This window comes from Taurulus bubalis (assembly GCF_910589615.1).
Source record: "Taurulus bubalis genome assembly, chromosome: 6".
Lineage (NCBI taxonomy): Eukaryota > Metazoa > Chordata > Actinopteri > Perciformes > Cottidae > Taurulus > Taurulus bubalis.
The window spans coordinates 16246655-16272316 of NC_136594.1; the positions used below are offsets into that span (position 1 = coordinate 16246655).

The 25662-nt window shown below is 40.7% G+C and overlaps 3 protein-coding genes across 3 annotated transcripts; all 3 read left to right on the forward strand.

Moving 5' to 3' along the window:
• The first annotated feature begins 2252 nt into the window (after window positions 1–2252).
• On the forward strand, window positions 2253–4057 carry LOC306738225 (cysteine-rich protein 1). The gene is made up of 4 exons (XM_079220054.1): window positions 2253–2344; window positions 3444–3538; window positions 3632–3686; window positions 3839–4057. Exons 1-4 carry the CDS (start codon window positions 2302–2304, stop codon window positions 3847–3849), a joined length of 204 nt encoding a protein of 67 aa, XP_079076180.1. The 5' UTR covers window positions 2253–2301; the 3' UTR covers window positions 3850–4057.
• Window positions 4058–6186: 2129 nt separating this feature from the next.
• On the forward strand, window positions 6187–18841 carry pi4k2b (phosphatidylinositol 4-kinase type 2 beta; the record flags this gene model as incomplete). The annotated part of the gene is made up of 11 exons (XM_079219362.1): window positions 6187–6538; window positions 10545–10696; window positions 11267–11347; window positions 11496–11615; window positions 12132–12263; window positions 13042–13195; window positions 13512–13579; window positions 14036–14138; window positions 15170–15303; window positions 15454–15513; window positions 17538–18841. 11 exons carry the CDS (start codon window positions 6187–6189, stop codon window positions 17709–17711), a joined length of 1530 nt encoding a protein of 509 aa, XP_079075488.1. The 3' UTR covers window positions 17712–18841.
• A 1752-nt stretch (window positions 18842–20593) lies between these two features.
• Window positions 20594–25178, forward strand: htra3a (HtrA serine peptidase 3a; the record flags this gene model as incomplete). Its single annotated transcript, XM_079220365.1, has 8 exons — window positions 20594–21017; window positions 21941–22046; window positions 22326–22548; window positions 22942–23154; window positions 23441–23473; window positions 23998–24112; window positions 24257–24301; window positions 24651–25178. The coding sequence occupies 8 exons, from the start codon at window positions 20594–20596 to the stop codon at window positions 24653–24655; spliced, it is 1164 nt and encodes a 387-aa protein (XP_079076491.1). The 3' UTR covers window positions 24656–25178.
• Between the last annotated feature and the right edge of the window lie 484 nt (window positions 25179–25662).

Sequence of the window (25662 nt, forward strand, 5' to 3'; positions counted from 1 at the left end):
ATTTACTTGAGTACTGTATGTAACTTTCATTATGGGCTACTTTACACATCAACTCCACTTCATTTCAGAGGGAAATACTTTTTTTCCTTCACTATATTTATCTGATGTCTGTAGTTGTGATTTGGAGATGTAAGGTTTTATATATGATCAGTTTATACAATAAGATGAATGTCTGAATGTATGAAATTGTTAGTCATAAAAATAGATGTTTTCAGTCCTGACCCTTTTTTTCTTAAACCTGAAACTGCTGTCAAATCAAATCAACCTTCATTCAGTTTAAATAACTTTGCTGCAAAATGTGGTTCTTCCTTAGACCATGCTACACACTTCCATCAAGTTTCATACAAATTAGGCCAGTTATTCCATAGTCCTGCTGACAGACAGACAAACAAACAAACAAACTAACAAACCGAACAAATCAGAAACATAACCACCTTGGCAAAGGTAATAATATATGGAAGTATAAATTAACAAGAAGCTTAATTTTCCATTTTTATTTTTAACAACATTTTAAGTTTTCAGTACGAGTTATTAATTATAATCACTCCCAAAACATTTTAAATCATTCTTTCAAATTCAACTTCACTTTTCTGATAAATTTAGCCTATTTAACCAACTTTTTCTACGTTTAAATTATTGTCCCTCCCTATTCACAAGTTAATTCCAATTCTTATGATAACAAAATCTAATAATATAATAATGAAATAAAGTGGAAAAGCTACTCCATCAAAATGGACAGATTCAGTTGAGCTTATTTTTTTTTCATTTTTTTAAACTTGAAAATATGACCCAACGGACACGGACTCAAGTGACATCACTTGAGGAGACTTTACCGAGCTCCCTCTGGAGACACAACAAAGGTTGTTTTCACATATGCAGTGCTGCCCAACACCTGTCAACACACTTCAATGTGTAAAATTGGTGGAGTTCCGCTTTAACGTTTCAACTAACCAGCGACAACATAAAATGCAGCATAATGCATCCGTTTTAATTTTAACGGACATTTTGTGTGCCGGAGTTTTACTTTTAACTTGACTTTTACTGAAGTAAAACGATCTGAATACTTCATGCACCACTGTTTTTTGCCTGCTCGCATGTAATCGTATGTCTCTTTCAGTCATTCATAAGCAAGAAACAAGTCCTGTTGCCAGTGCGGGATCGAACCGCACAGACGTCTGCCTGTCTTCCACAGTGACTCCAGTGGCCCCGTTCTGCTCTGTGAAGTTCATCAGAGTTCATCTTCTTTGTAACTGCTGAGCTGAGGCTGGCTACTGTCTCCATCCATGTCTCGCTCATCTCTCCTCGCCGCTGTCCTTCCCCTGGTCCACTTCCACCTAACCCGAGGGAATAACTGTCCCCCGACACACACACACACACACACACACACACACACACACACACACACACACACACACACACACACACACACACACACACCTCCCCCTCTGTCTGTCCCAAACCAACCCGACCTCACCCTGCCTCTCCCTCTGCTCTTTGGCTGCAGCTTCTTTGTGTGATGTCATTGAGGAGAAGAAGTGCAGCCTTTTGGTTTGTGTGTGTATTTGTGGGAGTGTGTGGGAGTATAAAGGGGTGTATGGTGTGTGTGTGTGTGTGTGTGTGTGTGTGTGTGTGTGTGTGTGTGTGTGTGTGTGTGTGTGTGTGTGTGAGTCAGTGAGCGGGGGCGTGCATGTGTGTGAGTATGTGACAGGGAAATAGAGAGAAAGAGAGAGGATCGACAGAAAGAAGGAAAGAAAGGCACAAGTGTCAAGTTTCTCTTTTCAATTCAGAGGCTCAACTCCTTTTTTAATCTAGAAAAGAGGGTGAAAACAGGAGGAAAGGAGAGAAGATAGCTTGGAACTTGAGCTGCTGACAGCTGTTTTTGTCCCCTCTCTCCTCACCCTCATTCTTTCGTTCCGTTTCTGTCTCTTTACAGTTTCATAGCTGTGTGTACCCAAAGCACTTTTATAAAGAGATATATAACTGCCCTTAACATGATGCATATTTAATTGGCTTTATATCTGTTATCATAAATAGAAGGTGTGATTAGAGTTGCGGCCTGTCTTTTTTCTACTGATGGTAGCTTTTCAAATCACATCTTTCTCTCTTCCTGTGACGCCTCACTCACCACATCCTGGTTTTGACTTCACGAGACGCTGACATAGCTGCCGTTTAACGTTTTCCTGTCAATTTTCAGTTCACACACACATATGCTCATACAGTATACGCTCTCGTAGGATATATTTTTTCACAGCTCAAGCTAAAGTGCACGTGCCCACACTGAATGTCAAATTATATGCCATCATGGTGGGGTACTGTCCAATCTGTGGAAAGCCTGTCTACTTTGGTGAGTGTGACCCCCAACATTTTTACTCTATACGTCTGAATTTACCTTTTGATTGCTTATCTCTCTCTCTCTCTCTCTCTCTCTCTCTCTCCCTCTCTCTCTCTCTCTCTCTCCCTCTTTTTTTACTTGTTTCACTCGAATAGGAAAAAGTATTAATAAGAAAATCCAGTTGTATTCATATATATGTTTAAAAGTGTCAAGACGGTCAAAAAAGTCTATGATGAAAGAAAAGTAGTGACCTGGTGAAAATGTATACTATTCATTATAATTATTTTTTTTTACAGTAAAAATTATAATTTGCCAAACGTTCAAGAAACAATTTGAACAATGGCTAGATTTCATTTAGTTGTAACATTTTAGTTTTATAGTATAAGTACATATACCGCCTCACAGAAACATAGTTAGCGTCATTCATTTCACCTGTGCTATTCCTTCTATGGCACGTTAATATATCTGCCTTGAAAAAGAGGCTTTAATATTAATTTTGATATTAATGTGCTACACATGTTTTGTTGATATATCTGGCTCTATTCTCTCTTTGGAGGACAAAAACCAGATCCTCTCATTGGCGTTCACCTCTTTCAAGCATGCACAAACAAATGCAGGCACATGCATCCATGATAACAACAGGATGTGGGTCTAGCCAAATGAGCTTGCACACTGCTTTCTGGGTTTCCTCCTTAGCGCCTGTCTCTTTTAGTCGAGTCCTCTCCCACACTCAGATCTCGAACTATTAAATGCACAGCAGCACTTAAACCAAGCCTTTTGTTGTTTTTATTTTACAAGCTATTTTTACTTTTCTATTTATGAGCCAGTGAAGTTAAAGCTCTCTGCTGTTACCTGGTCCTTAAGTTCTCCGTCAACACACTTTCTGGTCAGTGTGTACTTGTATAAACAGAAGTCTCTATTCAGAACCAGACACTTAAATGTCACTGCTTCTTGTAAATTTCTGTAAATGAAAAAAAAGAAAAATTCTGATTGAAGTGATTGACCCAAATTTAAGTGTATGCAGAGGGATTGTGTACAAATGCCAAATTTGTCTGACTTTTTAGTGAAATATCTATTAAAAGAGAACCCACCATGCTTGTTTTTGGTACAGGTGAGAAGAAGAGGTCCCTAGGGAGGGACTACCACCCTCTTTGTCTCAAGTGTCAAAAGTGCAACAGACAGCTCACACCTGGACAACATGCTGAGGTATGTGTGGACAATGAATCAGGCAATATGTAAAAGAAAAAACAAAGTTATTATATGAATGAGAAGGATGATGCATTACATTTGTTCTTTCAGTATGATGAAAAGCCATATTGTTCCCACTGCTACCTGAAAATGTTTGGTCCAAGAGGTACTGCCTTCCCATTTTGAAAGCACACACACACACACACACACACACACACACACACACACACACACACACACACACACACACACACACACACACACACACACACACACAGTTTCTGAATGTATTTTCTCTGTGTGAATCTTTCTTGACAGGTAACAGGTGACATGGCACAGTGCAGCTCCTCCAGACACCAGACTGAACCAACATGGACAAAGCTGACATAGGCCGACAGAAGACATGCAGGGCCTGTTTATTGGCCTAAAATCATGACAAAATAAATAAATAAATATGAATGATCAACAGATATCTATTAACTTTACTAATTTACACATCCACAAAATGAAGTATTTATAAATGTGTGATGACCACGTAATGCCACGTTTAGGTGATTGTTCACTTTTATAATGTGAATTAATTTGGATTGTAAATTGTAAATCTGTATTAATAAGTGTATTTGTAAACATGACAACTTCAAACCCTACTGAATGTCTAAGTCTCAGTGGTGCACTTTGTAATCAGGAGGCCACATGCTCATATCTGGGCAGAGGGTAGATGTATTTGCTCACAAACTAACAAATACTCTAATCACAGACAACACATGCACATACAAAAAATGAGTTGAGCTATAGGGTTCCCCCTCTCTCCCTCATCAAGCAACCAGGGAGAAGGAAGGAAGGAAGGAAGGAAGGAGGAATGGATGAGGGTGGTTGCTGTTGGCAGGGTAAACCAGATCTTATGCCAGCAGAATCTGCTGGAGTGGGTATACAGGCAAAGACAGATCTCACACACACACACACACACACACACACACACACAAACACACACACACACACACACACACACACACACACACACACACACACACACACACACACACACACACACACACACACACACACACACACACGTATTCATGCACGCTGCTGCCCCTGAAGCAGTGTGTCTTGACTGCTGCAGGGGCTTGTCACCCAGTGGTGGGTGAAGTACATTGACACAAACATACAGTATGCACACACATAGAAAAAGAGGTGTGCTGACATGCCTCCCTGTAAAGTGTCATGTGTCACAAGAGTGACATTTCAGGTATTTGTCCTTGAAGGATGGGATACAGAAGAAAGGGGTATAAAAGATAAAAGAGGCAGGGGTGGAAACAATACGGAGAAAGCTGATAGACAAAGGAAGAGAGAGCTGATGGGATTATTTTAACATCTACAAAGAGCTAGCAGAGGGATGCCTGTGTCTCTCCAGTATGTCTTTGAACCTGTCCGTCTCCCTCTCATCCCCCCAGAACCTCCTTCATCCTCCCTCTTCTTCTATCCTTGCACTCCCCCCTTTCTCCCTCCATATATCCTTCACCCTCTAACCCCCTACCTTAATAGATCACATGACTGCTATGATACCAGCTGGCTGACTGCTCATTTGCATGTGTTTCAGCTACATTCTCTTATTAGGGAGAGGGGTGGTGGTGGTGGAGGGGCCGAGTGATAGGTTGAGAGGGGCTCAGGGTGAAGGGAGAGCGAGTTGCTGTGGAGAGCGCTGGGTGATTGAGGGGCACTGTGAGGGCTGACAGAAAAAGAGGGAGAGAGACCATGGAATTATAGGGGAAACAAGAAGAGAGAGGGGGAAAGTAAAATGCCAGAATATTAAATCAATGTATTAGGTCTGGCATATTAAGGGATTCTTAAACCTGCATTAATTCAATATGTGTCCAAAGAGGTGCAGAGTCTTATAGAATTCATCAATTATCTTTGAATGTGGTAGCTGCACCACAACAATGCCCATTTGTGGTTCCACCTTAAATTCAGGGGCAGCCTGTGGGAAGCTCAGCAATCACTCCGAGACTGGCCAGACGATGTTGACACATGATGAGGAACAACACATTTAATTGGACCATTTTACATGCAAGAGAAAAGGAAATAATGTTTCTCAGGAAAAGTCACTTTGCATGGGACTCAACACTTTGTACGAGTCTCCATCTGTGTATCACTGTCGACATCTAGTGGCCATTCAAGTTACCACATTTAAAAAGAAGGGAACCAGTGATATGAGTTGCATCAGTTTTATGGATTGTAAAACATTTGGTTCACGCCCTACATTAAATATAGTCTATGTGAATTTGGCATGTGTTATTTCCATAATAAATCGTGTTAGAGATTTGTTTTTGCTAATATCAAGCGCAAATGTTACCGATAAATTGCTGACGTCTTAAAATTTCGTGAGTTCGGATTTCACAAGTAGCACGTGAAGGCAACCTTTACCAGAGGTGTTCGTTGTCGTGGTGCGCATGCGCATTGATCCAACTAGGAAGCAGCGCAGAGCCGACTATCTTGACGGATTATGTGGATATATCGGTGAAGGAAGCCGCTTCCGAATCATTTTCGGAGGGCTAGATACTCGTGGAAATAAGGGAGTTTCTTCAAAATGAACGACTGACAGCTTGAGGCAAAGTTGGTGTTATTCAATTAACATTGAATTGTGTGTAATTACAAACCGAGTCATAATGATGTCTGAATGCGACCCAACGGAGACTGAGAGCAGCGAGCCCGTGCTGGACACCGGAGCCACAGCGGTGCCAGCTTCGGAGTGTGACTTTCACTCCTCGGACCCTCCGAAGGTGTTATTTGATAGGAATGGGATAGGTTTGGGACCTGTGACGAACCTCGGAGGTGCCGTTCGTATCTCGGACTCATGTGAAAGCGTCTTAACCGAACTGGAGACGGACGGGTCTGGCGAAGAGGCGCTGTTGTTACCGTGCTTAGCAGGAAGCTCGTCTCCGCGGGGTGTGGGAGAGAAGCGGAGCAGACGGAACAGACACAGCTCATCGTCGGATAAAGACACCCTGGCCTCCCCAGGTAATTGTTTTGAATCAATTTCTATCGAGATCAAATTAAAGTACGGCCAGCAAAGTTATGTCAGAGAACCTCTCCTCAATAGGACATGTCTTGGGTAACGTGTGTTTTTTTTTTGTCGCATATGGTTCAGCCAGTGCAAAATGACTGATTATTGTTAGATGTCTAGATACCAGTGAGATTGTAATGTGGCCGACCCTCTGAGGAGTGTTAACCCGTTTACTGTGGCTCTCCACCAGGAGCCCCTCAATTGCCCTTGGAGGGTCTTGGGTCCCATTGGATATTGATGGGATGTAAAGCAGTAACTTGTTGCTCTGCTCTGGGAAAGTACTAGGCAAACAAACTCTGTGCATATAATGAAAACTATCCAAACATTCATGCTCACAAATAATGCATTAGGTTTGTGTTTGTATGGTGTTAGATTGTGTACCTCGTCTGCGTGTGTTCCCAGTGAGCTGATGTAATTACACGTTATCTTCTTTGTGGAAGATATGAGGTCGCACTTTGACCTGGTGACCCGAACACACATGAAGGTTCAGCCACGAGTACAGTCAGAATAGTTTAGGGTCATCAATGTAAACAGCATGTAATAATCACACTCTCATAATTGTATAATGGTTGTAGTGTTTAAAGAAATGTTCCTGTGTTAATACCAATCCAGATGAGGTAGGTGTTTACGCAGATGTTTTCATCAGTATGACTTTTACAAAGTGCAAACAAACAGAATTTTGTTGTTGTTGCGTTTATTGTTTTGTTGCTTATATGTTGTCAGCCTTACATATTTGCAGCATACAATTTGGTTTGAACTATAAAAATAAAAAGATGGTATTATGGAAAACAAAGAAAAGGTGATCTATTCACCATAGAAGCGGCATATATTCTGACCGAACTACTCATTGGATTTAACACCACTCACCCTCATAGCACCCACCTTTTTCCCCATTCTATATACATTTGGAGCATGTGTTTCCTTTTATATTCACTCACTCATATTGCTCTCTGTCTGCTGAGATCTATTGTTTGGCCATGTTCTATTGAGGTCAGAAATCTAGGCAACAGGTGTAAAGACACACTGAGCCTGAATCTGCAAGTATCAGTGTCCCATTTCCTCTGGCCTTTTTGAGTAATGATGCAATATCTCACAGGACTATGTGTGACTTCTAATTTGTAATGCACAGAACAAAAACTGTTTTGTTATTCTAGACCTTAACACTGATGCTTTGTATGACATAAAATGTCACGTCAATCTCCATTGCAAATTCTGGCTGTTAAATTCTACCATGGAACTGAACCACGCGAGGCCTTCTGGATAAAATATGCATTTATATAATTTGCCAAACTGCATTTTTTTTTTGTTTCTTTCCTTCATACCGTCTTCTTTCATCAGAGTCCACTGCCCATTAGTACGGATTGCAATGTGCAGGGAGAAATGTCACGTTATCTTATTTTAAAGTTATGCAAAATACATTTAATCTAACTACATTTGCATACATTAAACATTGAATCATGTAACTGTGAAAGCACAGGACAAAGTTTTCAATGTCTAATGAATCAAGACTATGAGCTTGCAATGGCTTGTTTTTTCAGTTGTCCAGAGTGCAGTGTTGCAATGTCTCACACACTGTGTGCACTTGCAGGTCTCTGGAGCTCTGAGTGAAAAAGCTCTTCTGGGCTCATTAATGGGCAGAGAGAGAGAGAGAGAGAGAGACATTAAATATACACAAGGCCTCTCTGCAAGCAAACTGTCTGTAGTTCAGTACAATGAGGATGATGAAGAAGAGGGAATTTGGAAGAGAAGAAGTAAATGTGTGTGTTTACTTTCACACAAACTTTCACTCGGTTGAAAAAAAAAAAATGGGACGAGAGAGATTCCTGCCTCCTGCAGTCAAACTGCACAATGATATAATCACAGACTTTCATCAACAGTACAATCCAGAGCGAACATACATCCATCACCAGGCAAGACAGCTGAATAAACACACTGCATCTATTGTTGGAAATTAAATGATGAAGATATAATATTGTGTCAGCTCTGTTTTACACACAGAGAAATTGCTTTGTATATATAGAGGCACTCCGCAGTACTCCATGTTATATTCATCTTTATGTAAAGACAGAGCTGTTTTTAAATATAGATCAGCTTTCCTGCATACTACCAAAAATGTACCTTCATGTCTACTCTTCTCGTGGCAGGATGGCAAACTAGTCATTAGAACTTGCTAATACATCAACTAGACGTTTCAGCTTCAGTGGGCTTGCTGTGGACTGCATTGTGGCCGACTCAAATGATGGTAAATGACCCGTCTCATATGGTTATCAGGCTGCGTAACAAGCACACAAAACCAGAGCATTATTTGTTACATGTCTTTCTATATTAATATCATTTTTTTCAATTTGAGTATGTTGCCTTTGTAATATTTCTTCACCACATATATTCCTCCAAATCAGAATCAATCACATGTAAAGTGTGTCAGTCAGTTAATAGTTTGCTTTTTTATATTAATATATAGGCCACACTATATATAGTTTACTTGAATGGAAATTGGGTTGATCAAGACGGCTGACAGTCTTGAGGCAATTCGCTGTTGTATGATCTGACCTGCCGGTGAACTTTATCCGAGTTAGACATGGTCATAAAATCATCTTGTGCTCTACTTTCATGATTTTAATAATTTTATAGTATAAACTAGGCTTACCAAGTGCCAAATAGAGCAGAAAACACCAGCAAAGCCTCTCTTAATACATTATTTTGGTGAGTCGCACCTCATGTTGCACAGACCTTAAAACATAAAAAATGCATCAGTATGTGGCTTCTAGAAAGAAATTCCAGTGAAGATACTGACGCGGTGGTTTTCAGGTGGATGGAACTTTAATTTACACAAAAACTGTTGATGGAAGTCCTTTGTAGTCCCAATGGTAATTAAAAGACTCAGACTATGATAGGGCAATTCAATGTGCTGGGTTAAGTGGAGGTGGATCACATGGCTGACTTCAAATCCTGACATAAGTCAGTCCCTGATGTCATTTTTTGTCGTCCTTCTATTCTCCCATTCCCTCTTTTTAATTTGTTCTTTCTCATCCCCCCTTCAAGTAAATTAGCTACAAAGCTATCTTGGGTTTCTCCTTATCTCGCAGTGACAAAACAGCGTATTAACTCTCCTCTCGTCCTTTTGTCCATCCCTCATCCCCTCCTCCCCATGTCTGACCCTTCATCCCTCCTCCCTGCATCCCACTGTGACTGTAGTGTGACTTAAACCGAGCATATGGAGCCTTTCTGTCAGCTGACTGCTATGTCCCCTGTGAGGAGGAGACAGTCTGAACAGATCTGCAAGGCAATAGAAAGTACAGTTTTCTGATGAGGGGCAGAGTCACTCAATCAGCTCTGTCGCCTCACAGCTAAGATACTGGGTTTAAATCGTGTGTGCGCAGGTTTGGTGAAATTGGCCATAAACGTGAATGTATGTGATAGACTAGCCACCTCGGCAGTGAGTGCTGGGAACAGCTCCAGCCTCCCATGACCCTGAGCAGCAGAAGCGGTTTAGAGAATGGATGGATGGCTCTAGTTGCCTCTCTCATATACAAACTCTGTGCATGGAATGGGTAATCTGGGTAATAAAGACTGACCTGGAGATAGGCTTAGAGACCTTTTTTTTTTTTTTACAATCTGTGTTTACTTAAAAAAAAAAAGCTTTTAATAGCAATATCAGATTTTTACTTGTAACATGTTTTATAAATGTTTTTAAATATCATTCACACACAGGTCAAAATATATGTTCTTGGACATAGGCTCCAGTAGACGAGTTGCCATGGATATTTCCTGATGGTGCTTTGAGGTTCCCACACAACTTAATATTAATAATCTATTTATATATGTGCATGGCATAAATGTATCACCACATTTTAGAAGTGGCAAGATAACACGGTATCATTGTGCCTTTTGCATTGATTTTTACACTGATTTCCCACAATGTAAACATGAATATCAATCTGAGTTTGTTTCCTGTTCTAGGTAACAGCAGTGGAGACTTCAACCATTTCCCTGAAGATCCCGAGTTTGCAGATATTATCCAAAGGGCGGAACAAGCGATTGAGAACGGCGTCTTTCCAGAAAGGATCTCCCAGGGTTCTAGTGGGAGCTACTTTGTCAAAGATCCAAAAGGGGTAAGGACGGGATAGAGGAGTAACACATGTATAGCATTATATATTCACTTATCTCATTCAGATTTATCCAGCTGTGTAGAAATTCTAGATGGTGATGAAATGTGCTCACTTTTGACTTTTTTAGCTTACTGTAAACTGCCTTTTAAGGTGAGTCTACATTACTCTTAACCAATCAAGCTGCTAAAAAGAGTGCAGAGGAGGTGAGTTGGAAGGTTTACAAGAGGAATCCATAGTGAAGACTTTCAATAAGGCAGCCAGCAAAGCTTACATCAATAACAGGCAGCTGTTCTGCATCAGTTGGCATGTTTAATGTGCACTGCAGGGAAAAGATATTGATCATTAACTTGTTAGCAGCATGTGTGTCACTGTTTACAGTTTTTGCTATAACTTGAAATGCCTTGCGTGTTCTTTAATCTTGTTATTTAAAGGTCCCATGAAATTAAATATGGCAAATTCTGTCACGGTTAGGTCCCTATGTGTGCTGTATTCTCCCAGTCTGCCATATACCAAATATATGTCAAAATGCATCTTTGAAATAACACTCTTTATCTTTCTCTTTTCCTTCAACAGAAAGTCATTGGTGTTTTCAAACCAAAGTCAGAGGAACCTTACGGTCACCTGAACCCCAAATGGACCAAATATTTTCACAAGGTACACTGTGTCACATGTGTTGTTTGTGTGTAAACAATCTGAAGGAGTACAAGCAGCAATCTAAACTAGCTTTTTAGCATTTAGTTTATCTGAAACGGCTTTCTAAAAGTGTCCCGGTTGCCCTATCTGTCTTTCTCTCTCTAACTAGCTGTGCTGTCCGTGTTGTTTCGGCCGAGGCTGCTTGTTGCCTAACCAGGGTTACCTCTCAGAGTCAGCTGCCTCATTGGTGGATACCAAACTCGGCCTGGGAGTGGTGCCGAAAACAAAGGTAGGAGCTCTGTCTGCAGTCAATGTAATTGCATTTAAACACATCTGCATCGATGGCACCACTGTCTCAGATCCACCGACGCCAACCTATTGCTGCCCCGTCCCTCTGGAACTCTCTCCCTCAGCACCTCAGACATTCTCCGTCACTCGCAACTTTAAAACTGCTGTTAAAATTCACCCATTTAAATCTGCTTTTAACCTGTAATACTACGGTAGTTATGTATGTTTTTGTTTTGTGTCTTACTGTTATAATGTAATCTCTCTGCCTTGATTATATTGCTAGTGCTTTTTATTGTTTCTGTTATCAAAGTACTTTTTTTAAAGCTCTATACAAATAAAATATAATACTGCAATCAGACTAAATTCTGAACTCCTGTAAATGTATAGAAAAATAATATTCAGTGAATATCTGAATGGAATTGGATGCAGATGTGCTATTTTTTTCTAGCGGGCGGACAAACTAGCCTCCAGTGGTCACAATTACAACTATAAACCAGTGGAACTCTGTTTTTATCAGGTGGTGTATCTGGCCAGTGACACATTCCACTACAGCGCCTTCGACAGAGCCAAATCCAAGGGAAAGAAGTACGCCTTAGAGAAAGTCCCCAAGGTGGGACGACGCTTCCACAGAGTGGGCTTGCCACCGAAGGTAATTTATGGTCAAATGTCACAAACCTTTAGCTATTTTATAAGCAATCACTGAGAAACAAAGGCTGGGAACGCTTGCTTATTCCTGTGTGTTATTCCCTTTCGGCTTTACTTTTAATTTTCTTTATGTTATTGTGTAAACCACCTTGTAGCTGTGAAGGCTTTTTTTTAGGATTAATTAGAACAAATACTCAGACATACTAATAATAATTATAGTATGAGCATATTTTTGTTTCTTTAAATAAAGGTAAAGGAAGGGCTCGGAATAGCTGCTGTTGCAGCCCTGGCAGAAGACAGTAAAAGGAATCATGTCACAGTCTGATCCCTGAAAAGACAGGGTTATTCAAATAAATAGGTCAGAGGAAGCATAAATGTCATCGCTTCTTTAGAAATGTTGCTTTCTTTCAGGATCTTTCAAAATGTGATTGTGTATTCTTATCTCTGGTGTAGTGTGCTGCTGTAATCGCATCCAGCACCAATTTAAGCATTTCATCAAAAATGTGTATAACAACGTATTGTGTAGCTTCCTGTTTCTCAACTGAGACAGCCTTTGGATGCTCTATAGCTTTGTAAATGTTGTGAAAAGGTGTCTGGGGAAAAAAGATGTACAGGAAGAAGGATGAGGAAGGAAGTTGGCTTCATGTTTCAACTGTCGTGCATTGCTGACATTTTGGCCTGTTGATGTCGCAATTTCACGTTACATAATTTGCTCCCCACCACGTCATCAACATATAAACAAGCTCGAAACTATTTGTAATGTGGCGTGTGTTTGCTTCCAGGTGGGCTCATTCCAGCTGTTTGTGGAGAGTTACCGTGAAGCGGACTACTGGCTGCGGCGCTTTGAGGCGGAACCTCTGCCGGAGAACATCAGGAAGCAGCTGCAGTCCCAGTTTGAGCGGCTGGTAGTGCTGGACTACGTTATCAGAAACACAGGTGAGGGTGTGTCTGTGTCTGTGTTGACATTTAAGTGCAGTGTTTACTCAACTTAAACCCAGCTACCATTTAATCCTTGTTACGTGCCCTTTGCTTGTATTGACTGACTGATTTGGGTAATAATAAAATTGACATTCATCATATTTTACTAAAGTGAGTTTTGGACTTTATTGTTAACATTGTCGAGCCTTTTGTAAGTGTGTGACATTGAATTTGAATTTGTCATCATGGCCGATAATTTGAATAGCTTCCCGATTGTGGTCTTCCCTCATCTACATATGTTCGTATGAAAATCTCTCTTTGTCTTCCTCCTCAGATCGCGGTAATGACAACTGGTTGATCAAGTATGAGAAGCCAGGAGGCGGAGCAGGAGACAGACAAAAGGTAAAGTTAAATCAACACTTATTGAGGGTGTGTTTAGAAATTCTCACCCCGCGTCATGCATTTAAACTGCTGGAAGGCTGATACATTTTCATCATGGAATACTGCTAATGTTAAACACCCACACAAAAAAGCTTAAACGCACAACACCCTGCCACTCATTCACACCCAGGACACATTGGGCCCACATAGACAGACAATAAGTGGATATTGCAGGTCTGGAACAAACCAGTGCCCCAGTGACTTTGCTGGTTACAGCATCCTGAACACTGTCTGACTCCCCATCATCAATCATTATTTGCCATTCACTGATAAATGAGCTCACGGTTGTCATCTATCATACCAATTGTTCATGATTTGGGCAGTGATCAATGACTATTCTGGTCACCGCTAATTAATCACTCTGTCAGTTGCTGCTTATGACGTATGACTTATCTGATCCTCTTTCTCTCACTGTAGGATGCAGAGTGGACAGAGAATTGCTCCGACTCCTGCATCAAGATTGCAGCGATCGACAACGGCCTGGCCTTCCCCTTTAAACACCCGGACGAATGGAGAGCCTGTATGTTGGTCTCTTTCCCGCCTCACCTCTCTTCATTAATTTTCTGTCTTTACTACTTGTCAGTCTTTGTTAAAACCATGTCTCTACTAATAATAGTGGAAACGGTGGTTATTGACTTTCCTCCTGAGTTAATTACCTTTTTGTCATTTAGTCTATAAAATGACAAATCCATCACAAGCTAGGGTTGAATACATTATTGCTGTCATGCTATGGCATGACAGCAATAATGTATTTAAATTACAATGATGGCATTACCAATAATAGAAATGGTGTCAGCATTAATAGTAATCATCATATTTTGTATTAGTTGAAACAAGACAGTGTGCCTTTTTAGATTTGCGCTCTCAATCAGACAGTTATTATCAGTTCAAGGAATAGATCGAAATTCATTATTTATTTATCTTTCTTGGTCAGACTTGGATGGTAAGCAAGAGCCAGGAGGTAATTGGCTTAGCATTATGACAAGGAATAGAAGGGACCAGCTCGACGGCTTTTTCCAAAGGTAGAAAAAGGTAAAAAAAGCATTTACTTTTTTTATAGCGATTGAACAAACAAGATATGGCATGTTAATTAGGGAGCTTAGATGTGCCAGTAGGTGGATTTAGTTTGTCATCATTGGACAGAGCCAGAGAGTTTAATGGTTCCTGTTGCCAGTATTTGTGCTAAGATAACCAGCTGCTGGATGTCGCTCCATTTCTACCTTACAGACATGAGCGTGGTATCAATCTTTCCATATGAGCTCTCGACAAGAAAGCAATTCCGCTTTCATCAATTTTATTATTGTTGTTTTAATTATCGGCCCATTAATAGTTAACTTAATACATTTGTTTTATTATTATTATCTTTTTTTTGTATAGTAGTCTCTCTGGGTGCCTTTTTGAGGGTGTTCTGGCAAAAAAAAAGGAGCTTTTACAATGAATAAAAAACCACATTAAAGACCCAACATCATATAACAAGAAAACTTGGACTCTGCAAATAGTTATAGACAGACGTGAAAGAGGAGGGCTTTGACTGTTGCCTCTTTCCATCAGACCCGTTCCACTGGGCATGGCTCCCCCAGGCTAAGGTGGTCTTCTCCCAGGAGACCAGAGACCTGGTGCTGTCCCGCCTTTCTGACATGAACTTTGTCCAGGACCTCTGTGAGGACCTCTATGAGATGTTCAAGGTGCCAGCCCCCTTGTAACTTTCCTCTTCACTTTGAAATTCTTTAATAGTTATGTAAATAAGCAGCTGTCTGTCAGCAAAACAACACAAGCACATTTGAATGTCGTGACACAGGACACCTGCTAACAGGAGTTATTGTTTCTCTCTTCAGGAGGATAAAGGCTTTGATAAAACAATGTTTGAGAGACAAATGTCTGTAATGAGGGGACAGGTGAGTTTTTTTTTTGATTGTTGTTCCTATCAGCCTTTTTTCTTTTGTGTTCTCTCCTACCTACTCTCTTTTCTCTCTCTCTCCTGTGCCCTACTTTCTGTTACTTTGGTTCTCTGCTTTATAACTTCACCACTCATTTAAACCCAATTTCTCACCTTCCACCCCGGTCAACTGCCCTGCCTCGGCTTTCCTGTCTGTCTATTCTGCCCCTCACCTCTAACCCAGCTTGTATTTTACCTGTTTGGATTAGTGACCACCAGAGGTGTCAAGTAACGAAAGTACAAATACTTCGTTACCTTACTTAAGTAGAAATTTTGGGTATCTATACTTTACTGGAGTATTTCTTTTTCAGACGACTTTTTACTTCTACTCCTTACATTTTCACGCAAATATCTGTACTTTCTACTCCCTACATTTTATAAATAGCCTCGTTACTATTTCATTTTGGTTCGTTTTTACTCCGGCTTGTCATCGTTCAAAAACACACACACAAAAAACCTCTCCGCTCCGTTGCCCACAGATACGTGCGCGCGCACACAGGTGAGCAATGAGCACACACACCAGCGGACAGAGCGCTGCGAAAAATATGTTGCGTGAAAAGTAGACCGCTATATCTGCGTTTTAAACGCTCCCTGCATGAAGATGCAACAGCAGCTCTCATGTGAGAAGCACCGGAGTTGCTCTCCTGCTCCAGGTGAAACGAGACACGGTGCTTGTGTCTTCTACCAACAATGAGCTGCTGGCTTCACATATTACAAAAGTACAAAGTACACGGATATAAAACTTAGTCATTAATAAATACATGGACAAATGCCTGTACTTTCGGGAAAATGGTTGCGGTACGCCGTTAACAGGTTACGCTTGCGCATGCGCGATTTGACGCGACGCCGTGAGCTTCGTGAGCTCGTCTTTTCTTGCTGTTGCGTTTCTCAAAATAAAAAAACAGATCTAAGCTCAATATTGAGCATGAATTGAGAGAGGCCGTATCAAATCTACAACCCCGTTTATAACATATGTGTCGAGGAAAGCAGCTCACTGCAGCCACTAATACTGATACAACCTGATGGCTCACATATCTGCACTCATTCTGTTTTGTTTGGCAAAAAAAATTAAAAGCACAATTGAGTCACACAATTATGTTATTTACAGAAAAAGTTTGAGAACCACAGCTTTAAGTGTTTGTTTCGGAGTCGCCGCCGCCGCCTATTTTGCACTGTTACAATACTTATAGGCAACTAGTTATCATGTCTTCCGCTCCATGAAACGCATGTTAATGCTCAGTACACATATGGTACTTAAATGTATTTGCATTGTAATAAAATGTGATAATTTTAAATGGGCATATATGCAGCTGATACGGGTAGCCTAGTGCATCCCACATTTTTTAACATAACATTTTAAAACATAATAGTCATTGTGGCCTTTATAAAAATGATTGTTTTGGGGGAGGTGGGGTAGTGCACTATAGGCCCCTGAGACGCGGCTTAAGAGTTTGTCCTTAATGGGGAAAAAAAATTCCCCTTACTTTTATACTTTTAAGTAGTTTTTAAACCAGTACTTTTACACTTTTACTTAAGTAAAAAGCTTGAGTTGATACTTCAACTTTTACAGAAGTATTTTTAAACCCTAGTATGTATACTTCTACTTGAGTTATGAATGTGAATACTTTTGACACCTCTGGTGACCACTGAGTGAGTCATAGCATAATGATTACATTGGTCAAAGGTAGAAAACGGCAGACAGTTTGTTTCACAAAACAAGTCAGATTTATTTTTAAAGTAGTTCTCTGTGCATACTCTGTACTGTATGTGGTTCTGTTTGGGCTCCATGATGCTGTCTTCTACTTCCGTTGGAGCTGAAACAATTAATCTGTTCAACAGAGAATTAACTATTTTAGTGAATAGTAATTTTTCATCAGATTAGATATGGCTTATGCTACTTTTAAATGCAACAAATACACCAGTACTTAAAATTAAAAATGGTTTCTGTATGTCACACATCGTGAACCCTGTTTTTGTCACCAGGTGTTGAATCTGACCCAGGCGCTGAAGGACGGGAAGAGCCCCATCCAGCTGGTGCAGATGCCCCGGGTGGTAGTGGAGCGCAGCCGCTCAGGCGGTCGGGGACGTGTGGTCACACTTGGCAACGCCTTCACACAAACCTTCCACTGCAAGCGCCCCTTTTTTACCTCTTGGTAGTCGGAGATGGAAGAGCAGGGCGGTTGAGGAGAGACTTCTGCAACAGCTCTTTTTTTTTCACCTGAAGTCAGGAAGCGAGGGAGAAGACGCGGTTATTGCACCGGAGACTGCTCATATTTCTTTGCCGAAAAAAGAAATTAGGACACGGAAAAAGTAAGAAAGAAAAGTAAGATGAAGAAACTTGTCTTCGCCCCATTCCACATTTTGTGAAGAGAGCGCAGATAAACGTGGGAGCTTGTGAGATTGGCATACCAGTGTCTCCGAGAGACCTTGGGTCTGTTTGTAGTGACTTAATAATGATAAGTGATAATCTGCTTTTCCACAGAGGTGGGCTTTTTGTTTATTGTTTAAAGGCAAAAAAATATTATTTTTACCCACCCAAAGTACCTACTGAAATACCCTGCAAGGTCTGATAGTGGTGCTAATGGCCAAAGAGGAAGTACTTGCAAACAACAGAGCTGTAGTCCAGTATGTAGAATCTAAAGGACTGGTTTCACAGATCTCTCCAGAAAGTGATTTATTTATTTATTTTTAAATGGGACAGTGTTGTTCCTTGCCTGGGATTTTAAGTCTCAAACTATTTGTTTTGCCTTGTAGGAATACATATTCAAATATAGATGTGCACTTGCACTGCTGGAAGTGTTTGACTAGTTCTCCAGAGCTGGGACAAACTGCTTGTTACCCAGTGTTGGCTTTTCAAACCACATCTGTTGAACGAACACAAGCCCAGTGTATTCAACCCTAACTACTGCCAAAATCTGTTTGTGGAAGGAGTATTTAACAGCCTCAAGAAAATTAATATGGTTGAAACTTGAATCTGAAATTTGTGGAAGGAGGACTAGTAATAAACACATTGTTTGAATGTAATCTGTTTACGTCTTCTATACAGATTGCTGCTCCGAAACATTTCAATATGAGTGAATGCTGTAACAAAGAATGTATTGGTTGTTTGACATGTATTTAATGGCTGGCAAGCAGCTTTCTCTTGAACCTTGTGGCACCTCATCTGTGCTCTTTATAATACAAATGAAGAGGAAAACTAAATGGAGGACTATGTTTCACACATGCTCGATGCCCTTGTGTTTTCTTATGTATGCATCTTGAAATTTCTATTCCAACTCAATGATTGTATGAGGAAAAGTTGTATATTTAACAGATGAAAAATAAAATTTGGGAAATTTGAATCTTGTTTGTTGCCTTCAAACAATGTGGACAAAGGTTTGTTCAGCAGAGCCAGGATGGCTTGTATGAGACCCGACTAATGGGATCAGTGACACCGGAAGCCAAAGAGTGACCTTAAAATTAAATTAAAATGTAGACTAGCACACTGTTCATCTAACGCTGCAAATTACAGTTGTCAAAATTGACTTATCTTATGTTTTTTATGCATTAAGTTCCAATTTGCTGATTTTGCTTTACAAACAACGTATTGATTTAATTGTTTAGCTGTTTCAGCATTCAGGGGAAATACCTATTACATTTGAATGTTTCATCACTATGGTTCTGGAAACACCTTGGTAATCAATGACCTTGCAGAAAGCAGTGATACAGAAACCTTGAACTGACAACACAACATACTGTAGCTGAGTCTTTCATGCATCAGTGCATGCTGCAGGGAAGCCCGATAAAAAGGATTTCAATGGAGGCTTTGATGAGCAGATGTTATCATGTGGACACAAACATGTGCATTATTTAACTGCCCTGATTAAAACATCTCTGCAAATGACACATGTGAACCAACCCGAACCCTCATACAGACTATGCCGCTTGTACCATGACACTGGTGGAAGTAAAGAGGCTGGAAAGTGTCAGTTTGGACCAATGCGGCATACCGAGAGCGCCGCAGCAAACATCTGGAGAGGAAATAAAATATGATAGCATGTGTTGCAATACGATGAGCATCTGAATCAGCAGTCGTGAGAAGTGGGGGGACAGGTGGCTTAACACTGCCACCATGTGGGAAACATTCCTTTTGCTGAATTTACAGTCAGGGCACATATCTCGAATTTCAGGAGTCTGCTATGAATCTCACATTTACTGACAGGTCTTCTAAAACAGACTAATATTACATTAATATTTTGAGTAAAACTAGCCAACATTTTGAATTATGATTGATTGTGGTATTAGGCGCTGCAATAAACCTTTGTCACAGCACACATTTTTGACTTGTCATAGTAGGAAAAACAGGTGTTAAAACCTTCACAAGGCTCTGTCTATTCAAGTGTCCCACCATGCACAGTGCCAGGACCCTGCAACTGAAGCAACTATTGGGATTTAGCCCTCATTCATTTTATTATTTACACATGTGCTTTACCTGTTGCTTTATACTATGATAAACACAAATCCCCAGACATATGAATGCAGCTATAACAACCTGCAGGGGGCATTCTAAATCAACACACTGGAGCAACTGCTGCTTATTTTGCCTGTAGGGGTGCGATCATTTGAATGTAATTAATCCCAAAACGACATTCACTATTTTTTTTAGTCGCATACTTTTACATTTTGCGACGTTTTGAGTCTTGTAGAATCGATGACAACGACAGAAATAGTGTGTTTGATGTGTTTTGTCCCACTAGATGGCGCGCATCTGTTTCATACCCTGATACCACAGAACTAAGAGTTTACAGTTACTAGGTTAAATATGACGGCACTGATGACTACAGAGAGCTGACAATACGAGCAGCATAGACCATTTAGTCATTTACCAATCATGCAGCATCATAGCTGTGTGGAGGAAAGTAACCAGTGTTACTTTTAGCCTATTTATTCAGGGTCTGAACTCAGATAAACAGTTGAATATATAGAGGCATTTTATATGAAGATATGAGGAATTAATCAAAATCAGTCCGAGCTCCGTGGCGCTGTCAAAATTAATCAAAATGCAGTTACTTTTACTCGCAGCGGCGTTCCTCTTTACGCACGACTTCACTGGAGCGGTGCGCTCTGAAAAGTGCGCCTCCCGCTGCGACGTGAGCTCCTGTCCGAGCCCCAGCTGTCCCGGCGGGTACGTCCCGGATAGATGTAACTGCTGCATGGCGTGTTCCCCGCGAGAGGGAGACCCCTGCGGCCGCAAAAACGACCTGCCCTGCGGGGATGGCTTGGAGTGCAATCTGCTCGCTGCGGGGAGGCGGCGAGGCACCAAGGGGTTCTGCCGGTGTAAGATGGAGCATGAAGTGTGCGGAAGCGACGGGAAAACGTATGGTAACGCGTGTAAGATGAGAGCAGCCAGCCGTAAAGCCGAGCAGAGGGGAGGACCCGCAGTCAGCCAAGTGCACAAAGAACCGTGTGCACCTTCAAGCGCTGGTAGGCGTCTGTGGGTGGTCAGAGGGCTATTCTGGAGAGTTTGGGGAACATTATCAAACTAATTCAGAAAACGTTCTATGGACTTTGTTTGTGTGTCTGGTGCAATAGGGTTATCTGTACTTATTATATTATATTATACTGCAGGTCTGCATATTTGGCATATTGACCAGTTTAAATACTTCAGTCAAATCAGAAATGCAAAACAAATGATGATGATGACTTTTTATTTATTTTTCTTGAAAAGAAGTCAAGCAAAATATTACACAATTTACACTTATTCAATATCAGTATTTGCTATACTTTCTCGTTTTTATATGATTGTAAACTGAACCGTGAAAAAACTAATCCTGAGTTGCAGCCCTAATCTGGAAATGTTCATATGTTTTTAACATACTTTGGAAATAATTGCCATTTTATTTAGCACTTTACTGGAAAACTATGAAAGATGTGGAGGATCCTCCTGAATATGAATCTTTCTCCAAACTGATTGTATTTGAATACAATACACTTGAACTGAACTTGGTCACTTTAGCATTCACCTGGTGCAATATTACGTGCAATACGTTTAAGTACTTTTTTTATATATACTTTTCTATTCAGCCTGTACATTAATATTCTACTGTTTTACTGCTTATTTACATTTATTTATATTACTTGTTTCTATTTTATTATTCTTTTATTCACTTATGAGCAATGCTGCTGTGATCCTGTAATTTCCCTACTGAGGGACTAATACAGGATTATCTTATCTTATCTTAAAATGCAGTACCAGGATCGGAAGAATAGTAGTTATATCTCTCTCTGTGTGTGTGTGTGTGTGTGTGTGTGTGTGTGTGTGTGTGTGTGTGTGTGTGTGTGTGTGTGTGTGTGTGTGTGTGTGTGTGTATTTGTGTTAATGCAGCGCTTTCCTCATGTCAGTACAGGTCGTCCACTGGCCAATCCCAGCAGCCCTCGATACAAATTCAACTTCATCGCTGACGTAGTGGAGAAGATAGCTCCTGCTGTTGTCCACATTGAACTGTTCATAAGGTGTGGCATGTGTGTATGTGTGTGCATGTGTGTATGTTTGTGTAGAGAGATGTTAAAGCTGGGAGTTCTATGTAAAAGGCACACCAGTATAGCAGAGTCAGTGTATCAAACAAACATCACAAAGGTTTATCCCTTCAACCTTTAAATTGTAAATATCCGTGTGTCAATATCTGGAACACACATGTTGTGGGAAATCTTCTAAGTCCAAATGCAAGCTGGATCCAAAATAAGATTTGAAAATGTTTGGCCTTTCTTTCTCCTTCCTCTCTCTGCCTCCAGACACCCCCTGTTTGGCCGCCACATGCGTCTCTCCAGTGGCTCTGGTGTCATCGTGACCCACTCAGGTGTGATTGTGACCAACGCTCACGTGGTAACCACAGCTGCCGCGGTGCCAGGGAGGCCTCAGCTGCGCGTGCTGCTCCACGGCGGCGACGCCTATGAGGCCTCGGTCCGAGATTTAGACAGGAAGGCAGACATCGCCACAATCAAGGTCAATCCCCAGGTGAGAGCATTTACGTCAAGTCCAGGCAACATCACAACCACCTTCTTCCCCCTTTTCTCTTCATCCAAAGGGATGTGAAAACATTTTTATATTCCAGACATTTCTTGACCCTTAAACAAAAATCATTCTGCATTATTGCACAACAACTCATCAGACAGTTTTCCTGCGAGACATTCTGACACAGTGAGATACTTTCCGAAACAGCTCTGTGACTCAGACACTGCGCGGATGTGTGTGTTCTCACACCCATATCTCAAATACTTAGACAGTTTTGTCAGCATTAAACACGTCTTAATTTCTCTCTCATCCGTTGCATTTCTCTCTCTGTACAACGTGCCCAGTATGTCTCCATCTGTCTGTCTTGGTATGTTGGATCCGTCCATGTGGGAGCAGAAAAAGCTCTCTGTGCTGTCTCTGGGCCGTTCAGCTGATCTGAGACCAGGGGAGTTTGTGGTTGCTATTGGCAGCCCCTTCGCCTTGCAGAACACCGTCACCACAGGCATCGTCAGCACCGCTCAGAGAGACGGCAAGGAGCTGGGCATCAAGGACTCAGACATAGACTACATCCAGACTGACGCTATTATTAACGTGAGCTCACGAGCACACACAAACACACCCCAGTACTTTTCTGTCTTTGTGAAAACGCTCATTGACACAATGCAGTCCCTAACCCCTTACCCTGACCTTAACCATCACAACCAAAGGCGTAACCCCAACCAACTAATTATGACCAACTGAACTTTAGACACAGGTCATTCATTAAGGACAGATGCAGTAAGAGATTTTGTTTTGTTTTATATGGATATTATATATTTTGGTCATTTGCATATGCATCAAAAATAATTAATGTGATTGTCTTTATCTCATGTCTGTATCTCTTTTCTGTAACAAGTATGGAAATTCTGGAGGACCTCTTGTTAACTTGGTAAGTAGTGTTAATAACGTGTTGATAACCTATTTGATTGAGGTCCACATTGTTTTATGATTATACTTATTTTTAATTATTATTAACAAAACTAAATAAATCCGACCTATATCTATCATGAAATTCTACATGTGCTCATAATCCCAACATTATAAAAGTCTGTTACCACCTTGGGCTGAAATTCTGACAAATTGAAATGGAATGCTGAGAATCCAAGAATATCATCATATAACAGGCAAATAATTAAATAAAAGATTGTGCACCAGTACCAGTATACATTGTATAGTCATATTTAATGGGTTAAACTACGCTCAATTCTCCTTTAGATAATATTTGTCGTAATCCAAATTATATTTTAGCCTATAAATAAAATATATTGTCCAAAATGTACAACAAGACTTGGACCGTATTTGAGATCTTGAATTTTTACTGTGTGTGTGTGTGTGTGTGTGTGTGTGTGTGTGTGTGTGTGTGTGTGTGTGTGTGTGTGTGTGTGTGTGTGTGTGTGTGTGTATTCCCTTCAGGACGGTGAGGTGATAGGCATCAACACTCTGAAAGTGACAGCAGGGATATCCTTCGCTATCCCGTCAGACAGAATCAGACGCTTCCTCACCGAGTCCAAGACCAAACGCCGCAAAGGTCAGAGGTCAGAGCTTGAGTAGCATATAGGTAGAAGGTAATAGCCAATAATTTCTGTTTTTGTTGTTTGAGATCCTGATGTCTATGAAGTGGTTATTTCATAGTATTACTTAGTGAATCCCACCATAGTTGTTGTTGTTTCAGAAAAGACAAGACGGCAAAGAAGACATACAGAGGAGTCTGATGCAGGTGGGCGCTGCTGATGGGTCACAGGCTTTTTCCAAGATCACGTTGTACTTTGTGTGGTTTTTAGAGCCGTCAGAGGTGAAGATAGGCATTTTTTAGGCATCAGTATGCTTACTATCACCAAAGTGTGAGTTGTGACATCCACACACACTTTTTAGATTTAGTTTTTGTCAATGAATTTCACTGTTTTAAATGCTCATGTGACCAGGCCTTTCATTTGCTGACTTCTAAATGCCTTCCAGAAGTAGATCGTTTGCACACTTGCTGTGGTGTTTGTGTCTATTATTTATTGATATTTTTATATATACATTGCTGTTTAGCCTACATCTCCTTACTTTTTCATCCCTTCCAGGCTAACCGAACTTGTCCTATCTGTCGAGTCGACGCCTCTGAGGTCCAGCGGGATTCAGAGTGACCAACTCCCAAAAACCCTCAAATCCCTAACTCTCTTTTGGATGCACCAACCAATCAGTGAACTTCTCTCCTGTTATCATACTTTTCTCTCACACATTCTGCCACATAACTGGGACCAGTGTTCCTTATGCCTTCACTCTCTGTCCCACAGGACACTGAACAGTAAATCTTACCTGGGATCAGCAATTTATTCTGACTCTAGCTCACTTTATCGCTGAACTTCCTCGGACTTCTGTTTTTTTATTTTTTATTTTACACTACTACCTATCAATGACCTTTGAAACACAGACACACAGTGTCATGAGTGCGTTTCAGAGGAGGGGTTTAAGCTTGAAAAGCTTCTCCTGCTTGAGATGTGAACTGTTTTCAGATTTCTGGTCAAATGTTTCCAAGCATTTCCAGCGTTCACCTGTCTGGTTTGTTTGATGGATTTTGATTTACAAATTGTTGAGGTGTGTTCTGTCATATAGAGATAAATACAGTAGCTTCTTGCATTATTCAAAATATATTGCAATGTATATTATATGGCGCTCAAGGAATTTCAGAATAAAAGCTCCAAACAAGAAGCTGTGCACTGGTATGTTTTTGTCTGCTCAGCAGCTGCTGTCCATCTGCACACTGCTTTGTTTATGTCTCCTCGTCTCTTCTCCCTCTCACTTTGCCTTGGAAAGACGTTCTGCTAATTTAAACAAACCTAAGCCGACACCTAGAAACACACAGACACGCTGAGGAAAGTGTGGCTGTTACTGGAAAACTCACTTTTATCCTCTCCTTTTGGTGATGTAAATCCTCATGCATAAATATTTCTGAACCGTGAAGTTAAGGATAGAAATTCCATCTGGGGTCGTTAATGTTTCAGGATTATCCAAATTCACCCTGAAACCAATGACAAAACCCGACTTGGGAGTATTTGCTTTAAGATAAAATAAAATGCAATTATTAAAAGTTGA

Bases quoted from the DNA above. Each gene is read 5' to 3' on its own strand.
- LOC306738225 (XM_079220054.1), top strand. From the start codon at position 2,302: ATGGTGGGGTACTGTCCAATCTGTGGAAAGCCTGTCTACTTTG. The intron at 2,345-3,443 runs GTGAGTGTGACC...TTTTTGGTACAG, and splicing joins TGGAAAGCCTGTCTACTTTG to GTGAGAAGAAGAGGTCCCTA. The intron at 3,539-3,631 runs GTATGTGTGGAC...TTGTTCTTTCAG, and splicing joins CACCTGGACAACATGCTGAG to TATGATGAAAAGCCATATTG.